The 23655-nt window shown below is 39.5% G+C and overlaps 1 protein-coding gene across 1 annotated transcript in view; it reads left to right on the forward strand.

The window, feature by feature from the left end:
• Positions 1 to 22439, forward strand: part of pde10a (phosphodiesterase 10A) — a 154640-nt gene extending 132201 nt beyond the window's left edge. Inside the window, 5 exon segments of the mRNA XM_061910492.1 lie at positions 5582 to 5754; positions 9941 to 10052; positions 10149 to 10229; positions 14506 to 14594; positions 20628 to 22439. Coding sequence (XP_061766476.1) covers positions 5582 to 5754; positions 9941 to 10052; positions 10149 to 10229; positions 14506 to 14594; positions 20628 to 20727 — 555 coding nt within the window. The 3' untranslated portion in view covers positions 20728 to 22439.
• Positions 22440 to 23655: the final 1216 nt, after the last annotated feature.

Raw genomic sequence — 23655 nt, forward strand, 5'->3', positions numbered from 1 at the left:
GTACAGCAATGTCGTTTTTCGGTTATACTGTTTTTATCCAATCAGAATTCAGCTAGCTTATGTTGCCATGCTGTACCAAATCTGCCAAGCCCTTCAGAATCAACAATGCGGGCTGTAAGTGAACGGGGACAAACATTTGACAAAGAGTTGTGATAGCCAATCAGATCACGAGTCGTTGTCAGTAAGGCCTTCTCGCTGGCTTAAGGCATATATATTTATCGTGATGTTATGAGCTAGGTAACATGAGGACTCCATTACCCAGGACTTCACAGTACTGAAGCGCATGCGTAGTAGCCCCGTTTTGGTTGTTGAATGTACTCAGGCCGGCAGTTTGATGGTATCGATGAGCACGCTGTGGAGTAAACTTTAAGAACTCAGCCAACACACCTCGTCTGAATATTTTTTGATGAGACAAGACAACACATGGGCAGCACGGTGGTAGAGGGGTTAGTGCGTCTGCCTCACAATACTAAAGGTCCTGAGTAGTCGTGGGTTTAATCCCGGGCTCGGGATCTTTCTGTGTGGAGTTTGCATGTTCTCCCCGTGACTGCGTGGGTTCCCTCCGGGTACTCCTGATTCGTCCCACTTCCAAAGACATGCACCTGGGGATAGGTTGATTGGCAACACTAAATGGTCCCTAGTGTGTGAATGTGAGTGTGAATGTTGTCTGTCTATCTGTGTTGGCCCTGTGATGAGGTGGAAACTTGTCCAGGGTGTACACCGCCTTCCGCCCTATTGTAGCTGAGATAGGCACCAAGTCAAGTCAATTCAAGTCAATTTTACATTTACAACAACTTTTAAGTTGAACCAAAGAGCTTTACAGGTTAAAAAAAAAAAAAGCATAGAGCAACAGAATCAGAAAACAAAACAACATAAACAATGAATGAGCGGAACAAAATAGTGCTAAAAGCAAGACGGTAAAAGGGGTCGAATAAAAAGTACAGAATTTGCTAAATAAAAATCATAGTAATAAAAAGTGTGACACATAGAAAAATAAAACTAAAGCGAAGGGGTGGGGTGGTAGGACTAGAAAATGGGGCCTAGTGGGCAGACTCAGCTCAGGTGAAAGGCCGGCGAGAAGAGGTAGGTCTTAAGAAGGGTTTTGAAAACCCCCAGGCTCTGGGCTGACCTAATGTGGAGGGGAAGGCTGTTCCAGAGCTTAGGAGCGGCAACGGAAAAGGCTCTGTACCCTCTGGTCTTTAGCTTGGATCTAGGGACCGGCGCACCCCGCTAACCCAAAGGGAATAAGCGGTAGAAAATGGTTGGATGGAAGACAACACATATATTTGCAAGGCCATTTTCAAGAAGGATATTTAAAGAGAAACTACATATTGTGAGACGATGTCGGCCAACCCCGGAAGCTAGCTCAGCTGTCTCGGTGATGAAATATGAGTTCAGATATTCAATTTCTTAATTTTTTCCACGTTTAATATGTTTTTTGCTATTTTAATTTTGACAGTACCACATAAGATATGTTTTAATTGCTGATGCAGGTTTATTGATTTTTAAATGCCCCAGCAAATAACTTGTTTTGTACAATGCTTATTAGTGTGTAAATGTGTTTCTGTATAGTATTTCTCCAGCAATGGTCATGTGGTGACATAAATGATGGTACTTTGAGAGGTAATCATTGAAGTCGGACATCACTGAAGGTCTGGGTAGGAAACGCACGGCCCGCCAAGACAAACCAACATAACAGCATTACAGTTTCAGTAGGCCTTTAAATATCAACATAGACTAACACACAAAAGTCTTGTTTTGCTATGATAACAATGAAAAAAAGAAAATATTTTTACCTTGTGTTTGCAAATATTTGTGGCATTCTGGAACAGCCTGGGGGTTTTGGAGTGATAAACGAGCAGTGGCTTCATATAGTCACTACTAGCGTTAGCACAAACTAGCAGTGTGAGGCGATCCTTCAACCGCTTGTGTTCCGTTAGTGCCTTTAGCTTAGCTGGTCCGCTGTGGCATCTTTTTTTGATCTTATCACAACTGATGAGATAAATAGCTGTAGAACAAAGCCCCTTCGCTAATAAATCTTAACTGAATGTGCCGAAAGCTAACTAGCTAAAAGTTTTAGCTAGTTAGTGTTTTAACCTAAAACATTAGTTCAAAGCGGTGGTTTAGCAACCTGAAACGTTACAGCGAGACAGGGAGAGTTTGGTCACATTTAAAGTGTTTCTGATCATACAAGGTTATCTCAAAGACAGGCTGACACAGCTCTGACCTGCACAAGGTACGACAATGATGCAAATAAACACAACAAAAGTGCCGTTTGCGGTTGAAACTCTTCGAAATGAGCCCATGTGTACAGAATGGGGGGCCCGGCCTCTTCAAAACGGCCGTGTTTACATGTACAGGAAGTGATGTCATAAAAATGGCAGCCCTCTATGGCCTTAAGCGGCATGCAAAATGAATGAGTGAATGAAGCGTTCAGACGCCGAGACATGGTTCGCCCACAGAAGGGGGACGGGTCCTGACCTATGTGTGTGCTTACACACCAAACAGAAGTTCAGAGTACCCGCCCTTTTTGGAGTGCTTAAAGAGAGTGCTCCCTCTGGTGATTTCCTTTTTCTACTGGGGAACTTCAATGCTCACGTTGGCAACAACACAGAGAACTGGAGACTTATTTAATCATGTTTTTCACCGTCTTTATCAGACTGGTGTTTTGTATTGAACTTTTGTGCTTGTCACAGATTTTCAATGACAAACACCTTGTTCAAACATACCGGTGTCCATTTTTGCACTTGGCACCAGGACACCCTCGGCCGCAGTTCGATGATCGACTTTGTGGTTGTGTAATTGGATTTGCAGTGTCATGTTTTGAACGCTCAAGGGAAGAGAGGGGCTGAGCTTTCAACCGATCACCACCTGGTGGTGAGTCGGCTCCGATGGCAGGCCCAAACGCACAGTGAGCGTCTGCTGGAAACGCCTCGCAGAGTCTCCCGCCACAGAGAGTTTCAATTCCCACCTCCGGGAGAACTTTGAACATGTTATGAAGGAGGCGCCTGATATTACACTCGGACCATGTTCCGCTGTACTGTTGAGGCAGCCGATCGAAGCTGTAGCCGCATGGTGGTCGCTGCCTGCCTTGGTGGTAATCCCACAACCCACTGTTGGACACCAATGGTGACAGGTGCCGTCAAGCAGAAGCAGGAGTCCTATCGTGTCTTTTTGGCTCATGTGACTCCGGTGGCTGAGGACAGGTACCGTCAGGCCAAGCAGTGTGTGGCTTTGGCGGTTGCAGAGGCAAAAACACGGACATGGGAAGAGTTTGTAGAAGCCATAAAAAATGACTTTCGGATGGCTTCGAAGCAATTCTGGACCATCATCTGCCGCCTCAGGAGGAGGAAGAAGTGCACTGTCAACTGTGTAGAGTGGTGAGGGTGTGCTGCTGACGTCGACTGGAGATGTTGTGGATCGGCGGAAACATCTTCCATACCACGTATACGTCTTCCAATGAGGAAGCATTGACAGGGGACTCCGCGGTTGTCTCTCCTATGTCTGGAGCTGAGGTTGCCAAAATAGTTAAGAAGCTCCTTGGTGGATGAGAAACGCCAGGAGTTCCTTAAGGCTCCGGAGGCTGTGGGGCTGTTGTGGTTGACAAGACTCTGCAGCATTGCGTGGATATCGGGGGTGGTGCCTTTGGATTGAGAGACTGGGGCATTGGTTCCTCTAATTAAAAAGAGGAACCGGAGGATGTGTTCCAACTATTGTGGGATCACACTCCTCAGTCTTCCGGTAAGGTCTATTAAGGTGTACTGGAGAGGAGGCTTTGCTGGATAGTCGAACCTCAAATTCAGTAGGAGCAGTATTGTTTTTGTCCTGGTTGTGGAACTGTGGACCAACTTTACTCTCTGCAGCATCCTTGGGTGTACATGGGAGTTTGACCAACCAGTCTACATGTGTTTTGATGACTTGGAGAAGGCATTTAACCGTGTCCCTCGGGAAGTCCCGTGGAGAGTGCTCAGAGAATATGGGGTATCAGACCGCCTGATTGTGCCGGTCCGCTCCCTGTATGATAGGTGTCAGAGCTTGGTCTGCATTGCCGGCAGTAAGCCGCACCCGTTTTCAGTGAGGGTTGGACTCCGTCAGGGCTGCCCATTGTCACAGATTCTGTTTAAAACTTTTTTGGACAGAATTTCTAGGCACAGTCAGGGCGTTGATGGGATCCGGTTTGGTGGCTGCAGGATTAGCTCTCTGCTTTTTGCGGATGATGTGGTCCTGCTAACTTCATCTAAACAGGATCTTCAGCTATCACTGGTTCGGTTCATAGCTAAAATCAGCACTTCCAAGCCTTGAGTCTATGTTTCTTGCACGGAAAAAGTTGGAGTGCCATCTCCGGGTTGGGGAGGAGACCCTGCCCTAAGTGGAGGAGTTCAAGTACCTTGGGGTTTTGTTAACAAGTGAGGGAAGAGTGGATTGTGAGATCAACAGGCGGATCGATGCAGCTTCTGCAGTGATGCAGACCCTATATCGGTCCATCGTGGTGAAAAAAGAGCTCAGCCAGAAGGCATTTATGTCCCTATCCTCATCTATGGTCATGAGCTTTGGGTTATGACCGAAAGTACAAGATCACGGGTAAAAGCGTTCGAAATGAGTTTCCTCCATTTGGTGGCGGGGCTCTCCCTTAGAGATAGGGTGAGAAGCTCTGTCATTTGGGAGGAGCTCAGAGTAGAGCCGCTGCCCTTCCTCATCGAGAGGAGCCACACGAGGTGGTTTGGAAATCTCATCAGAATTCCTCCTGAATGCCTGCCTGGGCAGGTGTTTAGGGCGCATCCGACCAGTAGGAGACCACTGGAAAAACCCAGGACATGATGTTTACAGCTGGCCTGGGACACCTCGGGATACCCCGGGAAGAACTGGACAAAGTAGCTGGGGAGAGGGAAGTCTGGGCTTCTCTGCTCAGGCTGTTGCCCCAGTGACCCGACTTCAGATAAGTGTAAGAAGATGGATGGATGGGTGTTTCTTGTGGGAAAAACATGTTAAGATTTTTGTACAATCCGGTCTTTGTCTGATCTCTTGGAATAGATTAGCAAAAGTATGTATGTAAGAGATCTTTGTTTTAAGGTTTTCATGATGACCTGATTTTCAAAACCACCATGGAAAAGGAGCTGTTAAAACATAATATATTGTAATGATTTTATTCTGAGAATGGATGCGTTAATATGGATGCTGTTTGTTTTTAGTGTAATTGTAGGAGCTTAAAATGCTTTAAATGAGCCCGAAATTGGCATTGAAAACACAGTTTGAATTCTAGAAACCAATTCTGAATATACAATACATTATTGTACATGGTAGACATAATTATGGGAAGCCAATGATGTGAGCAGAAAGAAACGTCAGTATAAACTGCTGGCTGGTGCAGCTTGACGTAAGCAACACTGTGCTGATGCAGCAGGTCACCAAACAAGGCTGACTAAATAACATATGGAAAGTGAATAAATGTGTGCCTTCATGAATCTTTGAGAAAATGGTCATCTGAAAGACCGCCGGCTTGTCAATCTCTTGCAGAGTAGCTGAGCTGAACCCCTCATAAGTGGAGCTTTTGCTTTTTTATTGATCTCTTTGTTTCCCATAGCTGGAAGGGCACAATATTTTCTCCAACCTGACTTCCAGCGAGTACGAGCAGGTGCTGGAGATCATCCGGAAGGCCATCATTGCCACAGACCTGGCCCTTTATTTCAACAACCACCAGCAGCTGTCAGAGCTTCTCAACTCAGGTGTGCTGGATCTTAGCAACCACTCGCACAGGTGAGACTACATTATGGGCGCGCACAGGTGCTTTGGACTCTTGGATTTGTAACTCTTATAACAAATAATTCATCTCAGCACGCCTAAAAAAACACACAAAAATACAATTGACATTTATAATTATACTACAATGTTGGCGTATGGTCTTTTAATAATAATAATAATGATAATGGATTAGATTTATATCGCGCTTTTCTATTGTTATATACTCAAAGCGCTCACAGAGAAGTGGGAACCCATCATTCATTCACACCTGGTGGTGGTAAGCTACATCAGTAGCCACAGCTGCCCTGGGGTAGACTGACGGAAGCGTGGCTGCCAGTTTGCGCATACGGCCCCTCCGACCACCACCAATAATTCATTCATTATTCATTCACCGGTGTGAGCACACCGGGGGCAAAGGGTGAAGTGTCCTGCCCAAGGACACAACGGCAGCGACTTTGATGTCCATAGGTGGGAAGCGAACCTGCAACCCTCAGGTTTCTGGCACGGCCGCTCTACCCACTACGCCATACCGCCCCTTTTAACCTTAAGAAGTTGACAAGATGTGGTTTCAAATGTGTTTTACTATGTAATGGAAAAACTATTAACTACTGCAAGTCCCAGAATGCACTGCACACATATAGATTTTTCCTGCTCCTATGTTTGCAGCACTGCTAAGTCGTCAAAAATCACTTTAGGAAGGACATCATTGTGAAATTTCCCATACAGTATGGTTATGGTGTTAATTTGTTTCAAACATGCAAACAGTTACGGTATGGTATAGCACAGGGGTGTCAAACTCAAATACAGAGTGGGCCAAAATTTTAAACGGAACAAAGCCGCGGGCCAAGGCTGAACAAATTAACCTTTTGATAGGGACCCAAACAAGTTTTGCATTAAATATTGATCAAGCAAGGCTTATATAACTTTAGTGACATGCAAAATCCAGTTTCAAATAAAAATAATTAAAAAAATATCAATGGCATATCAAATAAAATTTAAATAAAAATGTTATGCCTTTTTTTCTATTTGCAATCTTCTGAGGTAAATATCAATTTTTTTCCACAGGCTAATAATACATTTGAAAATAAAATAACACTAATGAATGAACCAAACATTCAAGCCTTAAAGTAGCATGAGAAAATGCATGAATAAAACGTTAATTATTGGTCAGTTTGCTGGAAGTTTCCCGGAAGAGTTAGTGCTGCAAGGGGTTCTGGGTATTTGTTCTGTTGTGTTACGGTGCGGATGTTCACCTGAAATGTGTTTGTCATTCTTGTTTGGTGTGGGTTCACAGTGTGGCGCATATTTGTAACAGTGTTAAAGTTGTTTATACGGCCACCCTCAGTGTGACCTGTATGGCTGTTGACCAAATATGTCTTGCATTCACTTGTGCGTGTGTGTAAAAGCCACAAATATTATGTGACACGCTGTTAGTATGGAGGAAAAGTGGACGTGACGACAGGTTGTAGAGAACGCTAAAGGCAGTGCCTTAAATGCACGCCCCCAATATAGTTGTCCAGGTTGAAATTGGTAGAAATTCGGGAGAATGGTTGCCCCGGGAGATTTTCGGGAGGGGCACTGAACTTCGGGAGTCTACCAGGAAAATTAGGAGAGTTGGCAAGTATGAGTATTAGCGGTGAATGTGGTGTTACAGCGGCACCGACGCTGTATAACACCGGCGGGCCAGCTCTAATGCTAAATTGATATTGCCTCAAGTTCCAAATTTGGCCCGCGGGCCAGAGTTTGACACCCATGGTATAGCACATATTTACTTGTTCTCATTAATCCTGAAAAGGATTAGGAAAAGCCAAAGCTTGTTTATTCCTACTCATTTTGCATTTTATAGCAATTTCTTAAACATTTGTGGTCCCTTACCGTGCTCAATTTGTAAGACAAACTATTTAAATAAACAATCAATGAAGTTCTCATTAATAAATAGTCATGATTCACATAACGAGATAAATAAAATTGTATATTTTTTTGCCATGGTTCATGATGTCTATCAGGATTCTTCTTCCTTGTACTTGGAAAACATATATATTGATATAATTACAGAAAATATTCTTAACAAATGGTAATGCAGCTAAGTTACAAAACACAAAATATAAGGCTTTTTGGGGCCAATACTATACAGTATATTATAGCAGATGTTGAAATTAAATACAATTTAAAATAAATTCAATAAATGTATCCCTACTGGCACAATAAAGCATCTGCCTACAGATCAAGTTATACCGCATGCTGAACAGGACATGTTTAAAATCATACTACTACTATTAATAATAATAAACTGTCTTTTAATCTAATTTTATGTCCATCTATACTTAGAAAACATTTTTATAGCATATTTGCACAATATTAAATATTATTAAAAATAAAAATAATTCCTACTCCTAATACAGAAGGTCATTTATAGAAATATTTGAAAATCGACATTTAAACGCAACACTTTAGAAATATAGAATGTAATTTGTAAACATTAGTTTGTAAAACAAATTGCAAATTACAAATTTCACATAGATTTGTTTTTTTTGTACGGCTATATTTCCATTCATATTTTTATTTCATTCACTCAATAATAAATAAAAATAATTGATACAACATCAAAATAAATCATGAATGAAACGGAGCAGAGAGAAGTATAAACTGATAATAACTGTATTTTGATCGTCTTTTGCCGGAGTAGGACCCCAACGCGGAGAAGAAATAATTAAAGTAATAACCGGTGTTCATAATAATGCTGCTAGTAATGCCGTTACTTTTACTAGTAATGAGTAATCTAATTAATTACATTTAGGTCCGTTACGCCTTTAGCAATAGCTTGATGTAACGTGCCACGCTACTTTTGATGTGGTTTTATGTCAAGAGCAGCGTGATAAGTGCAGCAAATTCAATGCAGGAAATACCGTTCTACTAGTGAAAGCAACAAACAGCACCACACTAAAATGAACTTGATATCAAATAGGAAGAGGCACCATCACACTTTGACACAGCAGACAACAACATGCACACACGAACACAATGTGAATAATGAAAAACAAACCAATGATTGAAGTGACAAACTTGCCATCCAAAAAACACAATTGTTGACACGAAGACATGACCGCCATCAAAGCACATTCAATCCCTTCATTAAGCAGAGGTAAAACAATCTGGTGAAAAGATTCTACAGGGCTGGCGTCAAAACCGACAATGTGCGCAGCTTGCTGCTAAAGCTAAAAAATACAGCTACATTGAAACCCTCAATGTCACTAGGCCCCGCCTTTTAAAAACACAGACGGCGCACACATATATTAAACATCTCTCAAATGCATATGGCAAATATATTTTTTTTTATTTTTTTTTAGGTAACATAAAAATTACTTGCCCGAGTAATTAATTACTCAGGAAAGTAATTTTAGTTGTTCAGTTTTTTAGGAACGTAACGATTAATTAATACATTTCAGATTTAATAACAAAAGGCGCACTCAAAAGGAGTGATGAAAATAACTAAGGATGCACACAAAAGGTGTGGAGAAACGGAAACCGCACACCTAAGGTTTGGAAAGGTAACAGTTAACACTACATGGCAGCGCAGGTTGAGCCACAGGAACAAGGAACGTGAGTGGAGCCAAAGCACTGGAGTTGAACACGACTGGAAGGGTAAACCATTAGACATCGACTGGCGCCGAGTGAATGGACTGGAGAGCTTAAGTCGTCAGGAGGAAATGGATATCAGGTGTGTGCGAAGGTACCAGGCACTGCAACTAAAAGTAGACAGGCGGCAGCAGAACTGCCAGACCATGGCAATGTGTCCCTTATTCACACAAATACACCATTAGTTATTCAGCTGTTCATATTTATATCAATGATATACACAAGTTGAATAAACTTTCCTCCATTGTGTTCAATTATAGCCTTTTTATCGGTACCATTGCTTTTCTTTGTTGGCAGACTAGGAGAAATCACCTGTGGTGTCAATTTCGACTCATATTTTGTTTATATGGTTCCTTGCCTCATATATATTAAGCTATAAAGTGCTTAAAATAAACCTGGGGGAAGTGTATCAGTCTATAGTGATGTATTTAAACATTAAACAAACTTTGGAATGTACCTTGCATGCAGGCAAAGAACAAAACCGGTTTCTTGATGTTCCGTGTCTGCATACAAGTAAACAGTGCATCACCGCTCGCGATTATAACGTCACTTTGCTCGCCTCCAGGGACCGTGTGATTGGTCTAATGATGACAGCATGTGACCTGTGTTCTGTGACCAAGCAATGGCAGATCACGCGACTCACAGCCAACGACATCTACGCCGAGTTCTGGGCCGAGGTACACGGGTCACACCGGTTTGAAATGACAAGTTGCAAGATACTTTTTTTTTCAAAGATTTTACTTAAGTGGTGTTTTTTTACTTTAACACCACAGGGAGACGAGATGAAGAAGATTGGGATGCAGCCCATCTCAATGATGGACAGAGACAAGAAAGATGAGGTTCCTCAAGGCCAAGTAAGACCACATCTTTTAGTGACATTACTCATTTTATACTGGGTTTATTTGGCACAACTTTCTAATGCAAACGATCTACCAGGGGTCTCATCCATAAAATGCTGTGTGGAATTCTGACTGAAAAGTCTACGTAAAAACCATAAAATATGCGTACATAAAAAAAAAATATTCAGATCTTCCACACACACTTCCATGTACTTGTGGTTCGTGGATATCACCTGGCAAATGTACGTATGTATGTCATGCCTCAAATTCAACATATAAGGTTGATGCAAAGTCAATGCACTTATGAATGCAGTTGTTACGTTCCATGTTCGTCGTTGTTGGTCTGGACCTCAGGATGCAGAGACAGTAGCCAAGGTACAGGTAAAAACCCTTTTATGAGGGAAAACACATCAAAATAGTGCATCAGGGAGGTGTACGAAAAAAATCATGCCCCGTTCAGAGGACAGGGCTGGCATTAGAAACATCCTGCCTTTCTTTGGAGAACGGAGTAGTGGCATAAAAGAATAACATAAATATGTTGGAGTAATAGTAATTTGTGTTTATTGTCAAAGGTACCAGCCCTTAAAAAGTGTTCAGATATCAAGCATTGTTTAACATATGCAACATGGAAAGTATTCACAGCGCTTAAACTTTTCAACATTTTGTTATGTTACAGCCTTATTCCAAAATAGGAATAAATCCATTTTTGTATTTAAATTCTGCACACAATACTCCATAAAAACACTGTGATTATTTATTTTTATCTCAAAAACGTACAGCTGAGATAGGCTCCAGCACCCCCCGCCGCCCCAACAAGGGACAAGCGGTAGAAAATGGATGGTTGGATGGATAAAAAATGAAAAGAAAATTAAAACCACAAGTATGCAAGTTTCGCCCATTCCTCTTTGCAGCACATCTCAAGCTCCATCTGGTTGGATGAGAGGCATTGGTTTTCATCCAGCATGTCTCTGTACATTACTGCATTCATCTTAGTCTAGTCAGGGAGGTGACCAAAAACATGATGGTCACTCTGTCAGAGCTACAGCATTCGTCCGTGGAGAGAGAAGAACATTCCAGAAGGACAACCATTTCTGCAACAATCCACCAATCAGGCCTGAATGGTAGAGGAACCGGACAGAAGCCATTTCTTTATTAAAAAGTTAGCCAAAATGCACCTAAAAGGCTCTCAGACCATGAGAAACAAAATTCTCTGGTCTGATGAGACAAAGTTTGAACTCTTTGGTGTGAATGTTCACCAGGCACCGCTCATCACCAGGCTAAAATACCTTCCCTACAGTGAAGCATGGTGGTGGCAACATAATGCTGTTGGGATGCTTTTAAGCTGAAGAAACTAGTAGACTGGTCAGGATAGAGAGAAATATGAATGCAGACTGGATGAAAACCAACATTTCTTATTCAACCTGATGGTGCTTGAGAGGTTTCTTCAAAGAGGAATGGGTGAAACTGTCCAAGTATAGCTGTGCCAAGCTTGTGGCATCATATTAAAAAATACCTGAGGCTGTAATTGCTGCCAAAGTTGCATCAACAAAGTATTGAGCAAATGCTGTGAATACTTATTTACATGTTTTATTGTTTTGTTTTTTTATGAATAAATAAATGCTTTTCACATTTTTATTATGGGGTATTGTCTGGAATAAAGCTATAAAATGTGTAAAAGGTAAAGCACTGTAAATACTTTCCGGATGCACTGTAGATTAAAGTAAGTGAAGTAAAACCTTTGGATGGAAGGAAGATGCTGCCATTAAGTCAAAACATGCATGAAGGTACGCCACACTTTAATTGCTGAAATTCCTGAGGACTATTTCACAAACATTGACAATATGATTACATTAACACATAGGAAATATTAGCAATATTATATCATTAGGAAATACTTTTATGTACATTTGTGATATAGAACAATAGAAAATGCTAACAAAGTGGAGCAATGCAGCACTGAGGACATGGATATTGGGTCTGTGCCGTATCTTGTAAACTTAAACCAAGTAATTTAACATGTAATTTAATTTATAACTTGATGATTGTAATCGTTAGTGATTATCAGTTACATGGTGATAAAATTTAAATACAGAATGTCATATTAGTCGTGCGTAATTGTGTTTACTTACTGCTACAAATGTGATCGATGTATTATTTACACTTGACCAGCAGATATATTTGATTAAAATGTGTTTAATATAGCAAATGTTTTTAAGTCAATATGACATGACAACTATGTAATGATTAAACAACCTAAAAGACAAATCCAAGTTTATATATATACTGTATATATATGTATGTGTGTGTGTGTGTGTGTGTGTGTGTATATATATATGTATATATACATATATATATATATATATATATATATATATATATACATATAGATATACATACATATACATATATACACAAATATACATATATACACATATATACATATATATACATATATATATATATATATATATATATATACATATATATACACATAAACACATATACATATATATATATATATATATATATATATATATATATATATATACATATATATACACACATATACATATATATATATATATATATATATATATATAAATTACACACAGTACTGTTGGGAACCCGCATGGCTGCAGTTGTGTGTCCCCGAGTATGCAGGAATCCAGGAGAGTTGAGTGAAGGTAAGAATATTTAATACTCATAAGAAAATAACAAAAGCAAACATAAAGCAGTCGTGCAGATAAACGTTCTCAACATAGATTTTCTTCGAGCACTGAGGAGTGCTCGAGTGAAACCTAAATAGTACTAGTTTGATTGACAGCAGGTGTGAACCGCTGCCAACCAACAAAAAGAGAAAAACAACAGTGCTCCGTGAATAAAACAGGAAATACCACAAAATAAGAGCACTGAACAGGAAGTAAATACGAAAACACGAAAAACTAACAGAAATGAAGTGAGAGAATGTCACAAGTACGGGCCAAAAGTTTAGACACACCTTCTCATTCAATGCATTTTCTTTATTTTCAGGACTATTTACATTGTAGATTGTCACTGAAGGCATCACAACTATGAATGAACACGTGGAGTTATGTACTCCACATTTTAAATAGCCACCGGTTGCTTTAATTACTGCTTGTCATTCTCTTTGAAGTGAAAACAATTTCAGGTGGCTACCTCTTGAAGTTCATCGAGATAATGCCAAGAGTGTGCAAACAAGTAGTCAGAGCAAAGGGTGGCTATTGTGGAGAAACTAGAATATGAAACATGTTTTCAGTTATTTCACCTTTTTTTGTTAAGTACATAACTCCTCATGTGTTCATTCATAGTTGTGATGCCTTCAGTGACAATCTACAATGTAAATAGTCATGAAAATAAAGAAAATTCATTGAATGAGAAGGTGTGTCCAAACTTTTGGCCTGTAATATATATATATATATATATATATATATATATATATATATATATATAGTATATATACATACAGTACACACATACATATATATATATATATATATATATATATATATATATATACTTATTATGTGTTTACCATGAATTTATTAACATGGACCACGACATAAACAAGTACAAAAACTTATTTGGGTGTTACCATTTAGTGGTCAATTGTACGGAATATGTACTGTACTGTATAATCTACTAATAAAAGTTAAAAATACAAATAAATTGTGTGTGTGTGTGTTTGTGCGTGTATATATATATATATATGGTGTATATGTATGTATATATGTATGTATATAATAATATACATATACTGCAAGACACCAGTGTTTTTTATATTGTATAGGATCAAAATCTATATTTCACCTCACCACTTCACATCATGTGTTGCCTGCAATTTGTCTCCTAAAAGTGCATATGCCAAGAAGTGTGTACATTTTCACGTCAAGTTGTGTTTTTATAGATCACATACTTTTTGGTCCTGTGTTGTACGCAAACTTTATCGATGAGACCCCAGAACATTTATCCACTTGTCTGCATGAATGCCAAAGGAATCCCGATAACCTGTGCACTACATTATTACATAATTAAGAGTAACAGTGTTGGATGATATATTGTATGATCATTTGATGAAGTCGCTGTATTAGGACTATATTATAACAAGTTGTTGTTGTTAGATATATGTTTTTTATTTAACCTGTTTGTTATGGTCACTTTAGTTTTCATCCATGAAGTCAACACATCACACATGCTTTTGCTGTATACGTAGAATATATACTCTGATTCTATGTCATATTATATCATGTTGTGTTTTATTCTCCTTAATTAGGTGGGATTCTACAACGCTGTAGCAATTCCTTGTTATACGACGCTAACAGAGCTTTTCCCTCCATCCAGTCCACTTCTAAAAGCGTGCAAGTATGTATCTTACAGGACCCTTTGTCTTACATCATAGTTGTTTTATTTTTGCTTTTAATGCAAAATCTGAGCATGCATATTCAGATAAAACTGCTTTATTGTGGTAAAATGTAATTCAAGGAAATGTATGAAGGATCTGCTTTTATAGAAAAAAACATGCTTGGTTTTGATTGACACATTGGCATTGTATAATGCTATGATAATAAAAATGAAGTAGTATTGTAGTAGTAGTAGTATGCTCTATCATATTAAGTGTATCCAATGGTGTTGCCTGTGAGTTTGCGTGCAACATATTGCACATTTGCATCCCCTGCTGGCTTATGGCTTTCATTTTCCGAATACTACCATCTTCTATTGCTCACACCAAGAAAAGAACGTGATCAAACTAAAAGAGTAATTAATCATTTAAAGTTATTTTGAAGTTCTATTTTTAAAACGTTATCAGATCCAGGGCAATATTATGTTTTAATGTCTTACCATCAGCTTCATAGACATTTGGATGGTCAGTACATTGGCATAGTATCTCTGTCATTGCCATGATTAATAACATTGGTGGACCAGCCAGGAACACTTTTCATGTTGTGTTGTTTTTGATCACATACGCGCAACAATCAGAATGTATTTATTCAGCTCTTTTGATGCACAAGCAAGTTGCAAAAAAATAGAAGTAAACATATGCATATATTTTAAATTATGCGTAAAAATAGAAATACAAATGAATTAATGATCAAAAACATAAAATGTGTGAAGCTTACGGCACATAACGATGCCGGATTTGTTCCTCCGTGGATGCGTCGGGCAAGAACACAGCAAAAGGTAAGAAATAAAGGATTTATTAAATTAATAAAATGGTTAGGAACAAAAACACTGGTGCTAACAGAAAGGCAAACAAAAAGCGCTAGCATTGAAAGCTAGGAAAAACGAACGGACACACAAACACTTGGCACGAAGGCACAAAAAGGATAAACAACACAATTAGCATGAGAGCTAGGAATCATCAAAACGCAGCGCGAGAGCTAACGAGTAATAATATGGAAAACAAGTCATCAACAGTTGCATGAAAGCAAACTAGAGTCCGAGGATGAGTGAACAGAAAAGGCTGGTTTATATAGGATGGTGATTAGTAAAACAGGTGTGCGAACCGAGAGTAGCAAGTGGAACTAATATGTAACCATGGTGACAGACTAAACAGGAACTAAGGAGTCAAACGATGGAGAGTGATACAAAAAGGAATCAAAACTACAAATTTGAACGATCAGAGCAGCGGATCGTAACAAAATGGTGAGTATAGTAGTGGTTATAATAATAGTCATAAATGAAATAGAAAATAACAGAAGAAAAACGAAGAACAGAAGAAAAGTAATGATCAGTAAAAAGTCTTGTTAAAAAGGTGTACCTAAACTGTTTTTAAAAAATATTTTTTTAAATGCCCATATATTGAGCAAATTACAACAGGAAGCCCTGTCAGTAAAAAAGAAAAAAAAACTGTTATTGAAACTTTAAGCATTGGCAAATATTTGAATATTTTGCAGGGAATTTTTTATTTTGCAAGTTTGTATATTATCAATTAATTACTCAAATCAGACTTTATTCATGCAGCACTTTTCATACAAAAGACGAGTGGCAACACAAAGTGCTTCACACCAAAAAAAAGAGATAAAAAGCACACACAGCACTAGTGACAATTACAAAACATGGCATGGCTCTAAGGATTAAGGAAACGCAACCTTTGACGCGTCCACGCCGGAGAATAACTCAAATTAACTCCATCTAAAAAAATTGTACAAAACATATTTTAAAATATATGTAAAAAAAATATATATACAGTATATTGGCTAAATGTACTGCCTCACTGGGAGTGTTTGTCTTGGTATTTGGTAAAGATAAAAGGCAGGGCCAGAGGACCTCAGAATCCGCAAAGGTTGATACGGTAAAAGCAGGTCAGATAGATAAGAAGGCGCGAGGCAATTAGTACATTTAAAAAGTAATAATGGAACTTTAAAATTGACCCTGAAGCGGATGGGGAGCCAATGCATCCATCCATCCATCCATCTTCTACCACTTGTGCAACTTTAAAACGGGTGTAATGTGCTACTGTTCTGTGGTTCTCTGTTTTGTCAATCAATCAATGTTTATTTATATAGCCCCAAATCACAAGTGTCTCAAAGGGCTGCACAAACCAAAACAACATCCTCGGTTCAGATCCCACATAAGGGCAAGGAAAAACTCATAACCCAGTGGGATGTCAATGTGAAGGAGAAACCTTGGCAAGGTTTGATCAAATTGAATCATAGAATCCAATCTCATGAAGACTGTGTAATTCTTACAAATATTTCAAGTAACATAAAATATCTGTTAAATGAATAGCAAGCTATACTTTCAAACTCACTACAAAATGTGTGTAAACTTAGGCCCATTTGCAAAGTATTCAGATAGTGATAGTTGTATTTATTTGCTCATATTAACTGCCATGCAGGTAATTTATACACTTTTAACAATTTTAACACCATCCATTTTTTACCGCTTTTCCCTCTCGGGTCGTGGGGTTGCTGGAGTTTGTCCCAGTGCTCAATTTGGTATTTATGAGGAAACATGGCTAAGCTTTCACCAATGCGTCATAATAATCCCCTCAATTTCCCCCAAAAAAACATATTAACTCGCTGGACTATAAAGACAATATAACATATAGATAGATAGATAGATAGTACTTTATTTATTCCGTCAGGAGAGTTCCTTCAGGAAAATTACCATTTTCAGCACAATCCCATTCAAGATCAGACAAACATTACAGGGAGACAGAACAGGATCGCTGACGGGTCTGCCGGCTTCCAGCGCCCCTTACAAAAAAGATGACATACAGGTAAACAAGGGGGGTTGGGGAAGAAAAAAATAGAAGATTAAAATAAAATTAAAAAATCGGTCTTAGCCTAGGCCCTGGAGTGGGGGTGCAGACTGAGGCCAAGGGAAAAAACAAAAAAAACAAAAAACAAACAAAAAAAAAAACAACAACTCATATATCCGTAAACGTGGCTGCATATGCAAAAGTGCAACATATTTATCTGTGAGGTAAATATATTTATTTATATCTGCACCTTATTGCTATTTTATCCTGCACTACAACAAGCTAAAGCAACAAAATGTTGTTCTTATCGCTCCCGTCCAAAGGCAAAACCTAGTAACTCACTTCTAGCTGATTTTGAGAAAACAAAGGAAAACCAATCTATCTTGATGCTGTCTTACAAAGATCTACAAAGTCATCAAACGTATAGATGTTTTCTTGAGCTTTCATTTTCTTGCCGATTGAGCCATGGATTGAATCTGCTCTCATGAACGTGTGACCTTTCTCCAGATATTTGATCACAATCTCGGGTGGGCCCCATTCTGCGTTTGCACATTGGGCAAGAGCCATCCAGTTTTTATTTTGACCTCCACAGTTATCTGCCCAAAAGAGTATGCAAGGGGAAGAATCAAGAACAATACATTTAATGAAGGTGCTTGCAACGTCCTGGGCCAATCTTCCAAATATCCCCTCGTGCCATAGTATCACATAATCAGGTTGACCGTCGGCCCCCATTCGTGCAAATGTCTCATTAAAGACAATAAGGCGACTGACAAAGAAGCTCCGATTGGTGCCTTGAGATACTAGGTTTTTCTGTTGTATCTACGCGGTTATGTGGTAGTTGCTAGGTCCTGTCATGCGCGTAACAGCTTACTTACGGAACAAATTACAATATCGCATACACTAATGTGAAGCATATCACCTAGGAACTCCAAAATTATTATCAGCTCAGTTTTGACCAAAATTGAGTTGCTGGGTTTTGCCTTTGGACGGGAGATTGTACCGTAAAGTTCAAATTTGAATGACAATAAAGGAAGTCTAAGTCTACCAATGTCTGTGATTGCTGACCGGCCTATAAGAAGCCGTGTTGATGGGCTTTCATCTCGGGTGGTAGTGCATTTTGGCGTTGGTTCAAAGGAGTAAATGCATCTCCAATTTGTCCTCTGCTTAAGGAACATCGAAACTGCATAAAAGTCCTCTCAACAGATCTAACCACAGGAGCTCTCTTAACAAAATTGTAAGAAAATATTATGATTTTCAGACTTTTCTTAGAATTTGCCCAACAGGAGCAATTCTTTGCACTAAGAATCTTTAGGAATACAGCCCCAGTTGTGTAAGCCTATGTAATAAAATGTGATGGTCTACTGAAAGTCTACACTTCAAGTGCTTTACAGTGAGAACTGACAACCCAACATTCATTTACTCTACATTCACACATTGATGGTGGTAAGCTACATTTGTAGCCGCACACTGACAGAAACATGACTTAAAACTGTAATAACCTAATTTCCATATATAGTCGAGGTTTCTGTGGTTTATCTGTTATACAGTGCTCAATACCAGGGTAGAGAGGAATGTACGTTAGGTCAAGAAAAAATAGAGGCTATATCATCACTCCAAGCCTGTTTTGCAGGTTTCCCTGCTCGTCAGGGGATTTTATGAAAACACAAGAGGCTGTATCATCCCTACAAGCCCGTTTCGCAAGTTTCCCTGCTCGTCAGGAGATTATATAAAAACACAAGAGGCTGTATCATCTCTGCAAGCCTGTTTTGCAGGTTTCCCTGCTCGTCAGGGGATTGTATAAAGACACAAGAAGCTTTATCATCCCTACGAGCCTGTTTTGCAGGTTTCCCTGCTCGTCAGGGGATTTTATAAAAACACAAGAAGCTTTATCATCCCTGCGAGCCTGTTTTGCAGGTTTCCCTGCTCGTCAGGGGATTTTATAAAAACACAAGAGGCTATATCATCCCTACGAGCCTGTTTCGCAGGTTTCCCTGCTCGTCAGGAGATTATATAAAAACACAAGAGGCTGTATCATCTCTGCAAGCCTGTTTCGCAGGTTTCCCTGCTCGTCAGGGGATTTTATAAAAACACAAGAGGCTATATCATCCCTACGAGCCTGTTTCGCAGGTTTCCCTGCTCGTCAGGAGATTATATAAAAACACAAGAGGCTGTATCATCTCTGCAAGCCTGTTTCGCAGGTTTCCCTGCTCGTCAGGGGATTGTATAAAAACACAAGAAGCTTTATCATCCCTACGAGCCTGTTTTGCAGGTTTCCCTGCTCGTCAGGGGATTTTATAAAAACACAAGAGGCTATATCATCCCTACGAGCCTGTTTCGCAGGTATCCCTGCTCGTCAGGGGATTTTATAAAAACACAAGAGGCTATATCATCCCTACGAGCCTGTTTCGCAGGTTTCCCTGCTCGTCAGGAGATTATATAAAAACACAAGAGGCTGTATCATCTCTGCAAGCCTGTTTCGCAGGTTTCCCTGCTCGTCAGGAGATTGTATAAAAACACAAGAAGCTTTATCATCCCTACGAGCCTGTTTTGCAGGTTTCCCTGCTCGTCAGGGGATTTTATAAAAACACAAGAGGCTATATCATCCCTACGAGCCTGTTTCGCAGGTATCCCTGCTCGTCAGGGGATTTTATAAAAACACAAGCGGCTATGTCATCCCTACGAGCCTGTTTCGCAGGTTTCCCTGCTCGTTAGGGAATTTTATAAAAACACAAGAGGCTATATCCTCCCTACAAGCCTGTTTCACAAGTTTCCCTGCTCGTTAGGGAATTTCATGAAAACACAAAAGGCTATATCATCCCTACAAGCCTGTTTGGCAGGCTTTCCTGCTTGTCAAGGGATGTTTTATAAAATCCCCTGACGAGCACGGAAACCTGCGTAACAGGCCTGTAAGGATGATATAGCCTCTTGTGTTTTTTCCTGACCAAACGTAATTTCCATATATGTTAATTAGCCTTACTATAATTGCCTGGAGAAAGTCACTTCTATTGTGTATTACTTCATAGCGAGACAACTGTGGTCCATTATGAACACCAAATATTTTTCCGTGCCCAATAAGGGCCGAAGCGTATTTTTTTAAATGTTTATTCACTATTTCGAAGCTGTGGGTATTGGGTTTTGTTGTGTTTTTGTTTTACTAATACGATGACTCTAAAGGTGTGTGTGTTTTGCAGGGAGAACCTGGGTCAGTGGGAGAAAATCGCTCATGGCGAGGTGGAGGATGTCGTTCCGAGCCGGCCTTCTGATTCAGGTCCTGTCAAGGTGGACAACTGACTACCAAAGGGTTAGCGGCCCGCCATAACAAGTACAACCTGAATCCTGCCACATGTCGGGAGGTCCTGTTCAAGGTAGCAGGAGCTGGATCAGCAAAAAGGCGCCTTGACTTTAAGAAAAAAAAAAAAAAACACGATACCTCAATGGGTGACGGAGGTGTCAACGCTGACGGTTTCGCAGATCCCATACACGGACTGACAGATGATGGGGGCGGGACTAAAGCCCATCACCCTACATTCGCTCTGTTTGGGGATCTATTTGGTAGAATGATTTGTGCCATTTTCAGTTTTTTTTTTGGCTTGGTTATTATTTTATGTTTTGTTTTTGTTTTTTTACTATTGTTCGAGCTGATTCCTTTTGGTCTTGCATCTAAGAGGCCTTACACTGAACCGTTCACAGGCAGGCGACCTGCAACCGTGTTGTGTGGGTTCAGATCCTTTTTGACATGGTACTGTTTGCCTTCTGTGGTAAATGAGTCGTGACTACTTCAGCAAGGTATTCAGAGACAGAAGGAATGTGTAGTACTCGCGTGGTGTGACATGCCACCTTATGGAGAGCCGTGTGAGGAGGGGGACGACAGAATGTTTTTCTTTCTTTTGAGCAAAGATCTTTTTGCAGTACTTGAATAACGACACACAGCCTGGTTGCAGAAATCCCTAACCCCCCCGCGCCCCTCGGCGTCATACACTTTACGAAACACGGATGAACTGTGACGACAAAGAGGACTTGAACCCCTACGTCTGCAGCACTGCCCACCACTAGCACTTGGAACCTGCTGCATAGACAAGCAGTCACTACACTTGTATGTTTAAGACAGCTTGTCGACATTTTACATAAAGATAACACATGATGGGTGGGAAGGAGATGAGTCTACAAGCATGACTCCATGGCCCCATGAGCTGCATGTAACTGGGATTGTGCCACAAACGTTGTTGCTTGACTTTTTTGCAGTCCCTGATCCTACACCTTCTGCAATTTTCCAAGATCTTCCTCAACTTGTGGGTTTTGTTTTTCTTCTGCCTGAAATTGTCATTCCAGAGGACGTAGTCCCTCCGCGTGCGCCAAGTGTGAATGTTACATGTCGATGAATGTTCTGTTGATCCGCGAAAATGTGGCATGTGCATCGGTGCCACGCCACTTTCCACAAGAGGTTCTGTGTTACAGAATTTGCTTCCAGTAAGCTGCAACCAAGAGCAACAATTAGCATGCACTTAAACTGTTAAAGTTTCTATATCATTTGCATATAAAGTAATAGGTGTGTACTGTGTACAATCTAGGGTAGATCATTTGCTCTAATGGTGCTAAACTGAATGGCAGTCATGCAGTTTTTGAATGGTGTGCGTGCGCGCGTGTGTGTGTGTTTGTCCCCCACATTTGTTAAGAACACGGTGAACACTGCACTGGCCCTTCTACCTTTTCAGCACCAGTTATATTATCTGCACTATGTTTAGCATACGATCCTTATCATTATTATTCTTGGTGATGATGATTAATATTATTCCTATTATTACTATTGTTATTTTCTTAATTAGAGTTCAATTTAAATTAACTTATATTTTTTATACAAAGAAAAAAATAATGCGGGCCATGTTTGTTTGCGACAAACAAAACGGCCCACACATGTTACTGTTACCCAGAATAATTGAGGAATGTTTCAAATGTAAACATAAGAGCAGTAGCCCAAATGACTTTTAATAAATACATAAAAAATATGGCACTGTGTTGGATATTCTTTGTGTGAATTTATTTTTTTTACATTCTTTTATGTTAATTAATACAGTCGTCTCCCACCACACATAGCCGATCCCGTGAGTGCTCGTGGGATTGATACAACTTTCAATCTTTAAGATATTTAAAAAAAAAAATCAATCTTGTGGCAAGTTTGGTTTGTTTCACTTATTAAAAAGTGACCTATCATACTGTCTATAATTACCAAAACCTATCCAAGACTTCATTGTGCCCAATAATGTACAGGTGACACAATCATTCCATATATGTCACACTAAAGGTGGCAGTATGAACAATGCCAACACTGTTATCAATATGTGCCATTGAGTGAAACCACACTAAACAACAACGATAAACACATTTTGGAAGAATATTTGCACTGCAACACAACATAAACACTAGCGAACAAATTCCCAGAATTCCCTGCAGCACCTAATCTTCCGGGACGCTACAATACAAACAAACGCCATTGGTGGATCTACACCTAACATCCACTGTAATGATGGCACGTACAATAGCGTATCTACTCGATACTACTATGATTACATCGATATTTTTTAACATCACAAAATCTTTTTTTTTTTTTCATTTTTTTAAATGTATATTATGTTTATAGACTCAGGAAATGCGTGCCTGGACAAATGAGGAATTTAAATATGACCAATGTATGATCCTGTAACTACTTGGTATTATTGGATTGATACCCAAATTTGTGGCATCATCCAAAACTAATGTAAAGTATCTAACAACAGAAGAATAAGTGATTATTACATTTTAACAGACGTGTAGATAAAACATGTTGAAACAGAAAATAAGCAGATATTAACAGTAAATGAACAAGTTGATTAAATAAGATTCATTTTCTACCACTTGTCCTTGATAATTTGGACAAAAAAATAGAATGATAAATGACTCAATATGTTACCGCATATGTCAGCAGACTAAATTAGGAGCCTTTGTTTGTTTACTTACTACTAAAAGACAAGTTGTCTTGTATGATCAGTATTTTATTTAAGGACAAAATTGCAATAAGAAACATGTTTAATGTACCCTAAGATTTGTTGTTAAATAACGACATTTTTTGTGGTCCCCTTTATTTAGAAAAGTATCTAAATACTTTTGGTGCCGGTACCGGTACCAAAATATTGGTATGGGGACAACACCAATACACACACCGAGCACCCACTGGCAGAAGTGTAG

The sequence above is a fragment of the Nerophis ophidion genome, linkage group LG09 (genome assembly GCF_033978795.1).
Source record: "Nerophis ophidion isolate RoL-2023_Sa linkage group LG09, RoL_Noph_v1.0, whole genome shotgun sequence".
Classification (NCBI taxonomy): Eukaryota; Metazoa; Chordata; class Actinopteri; order Syngnathiformes; family Syngnathidae; genus Nerophis; species Nerophis ophidion.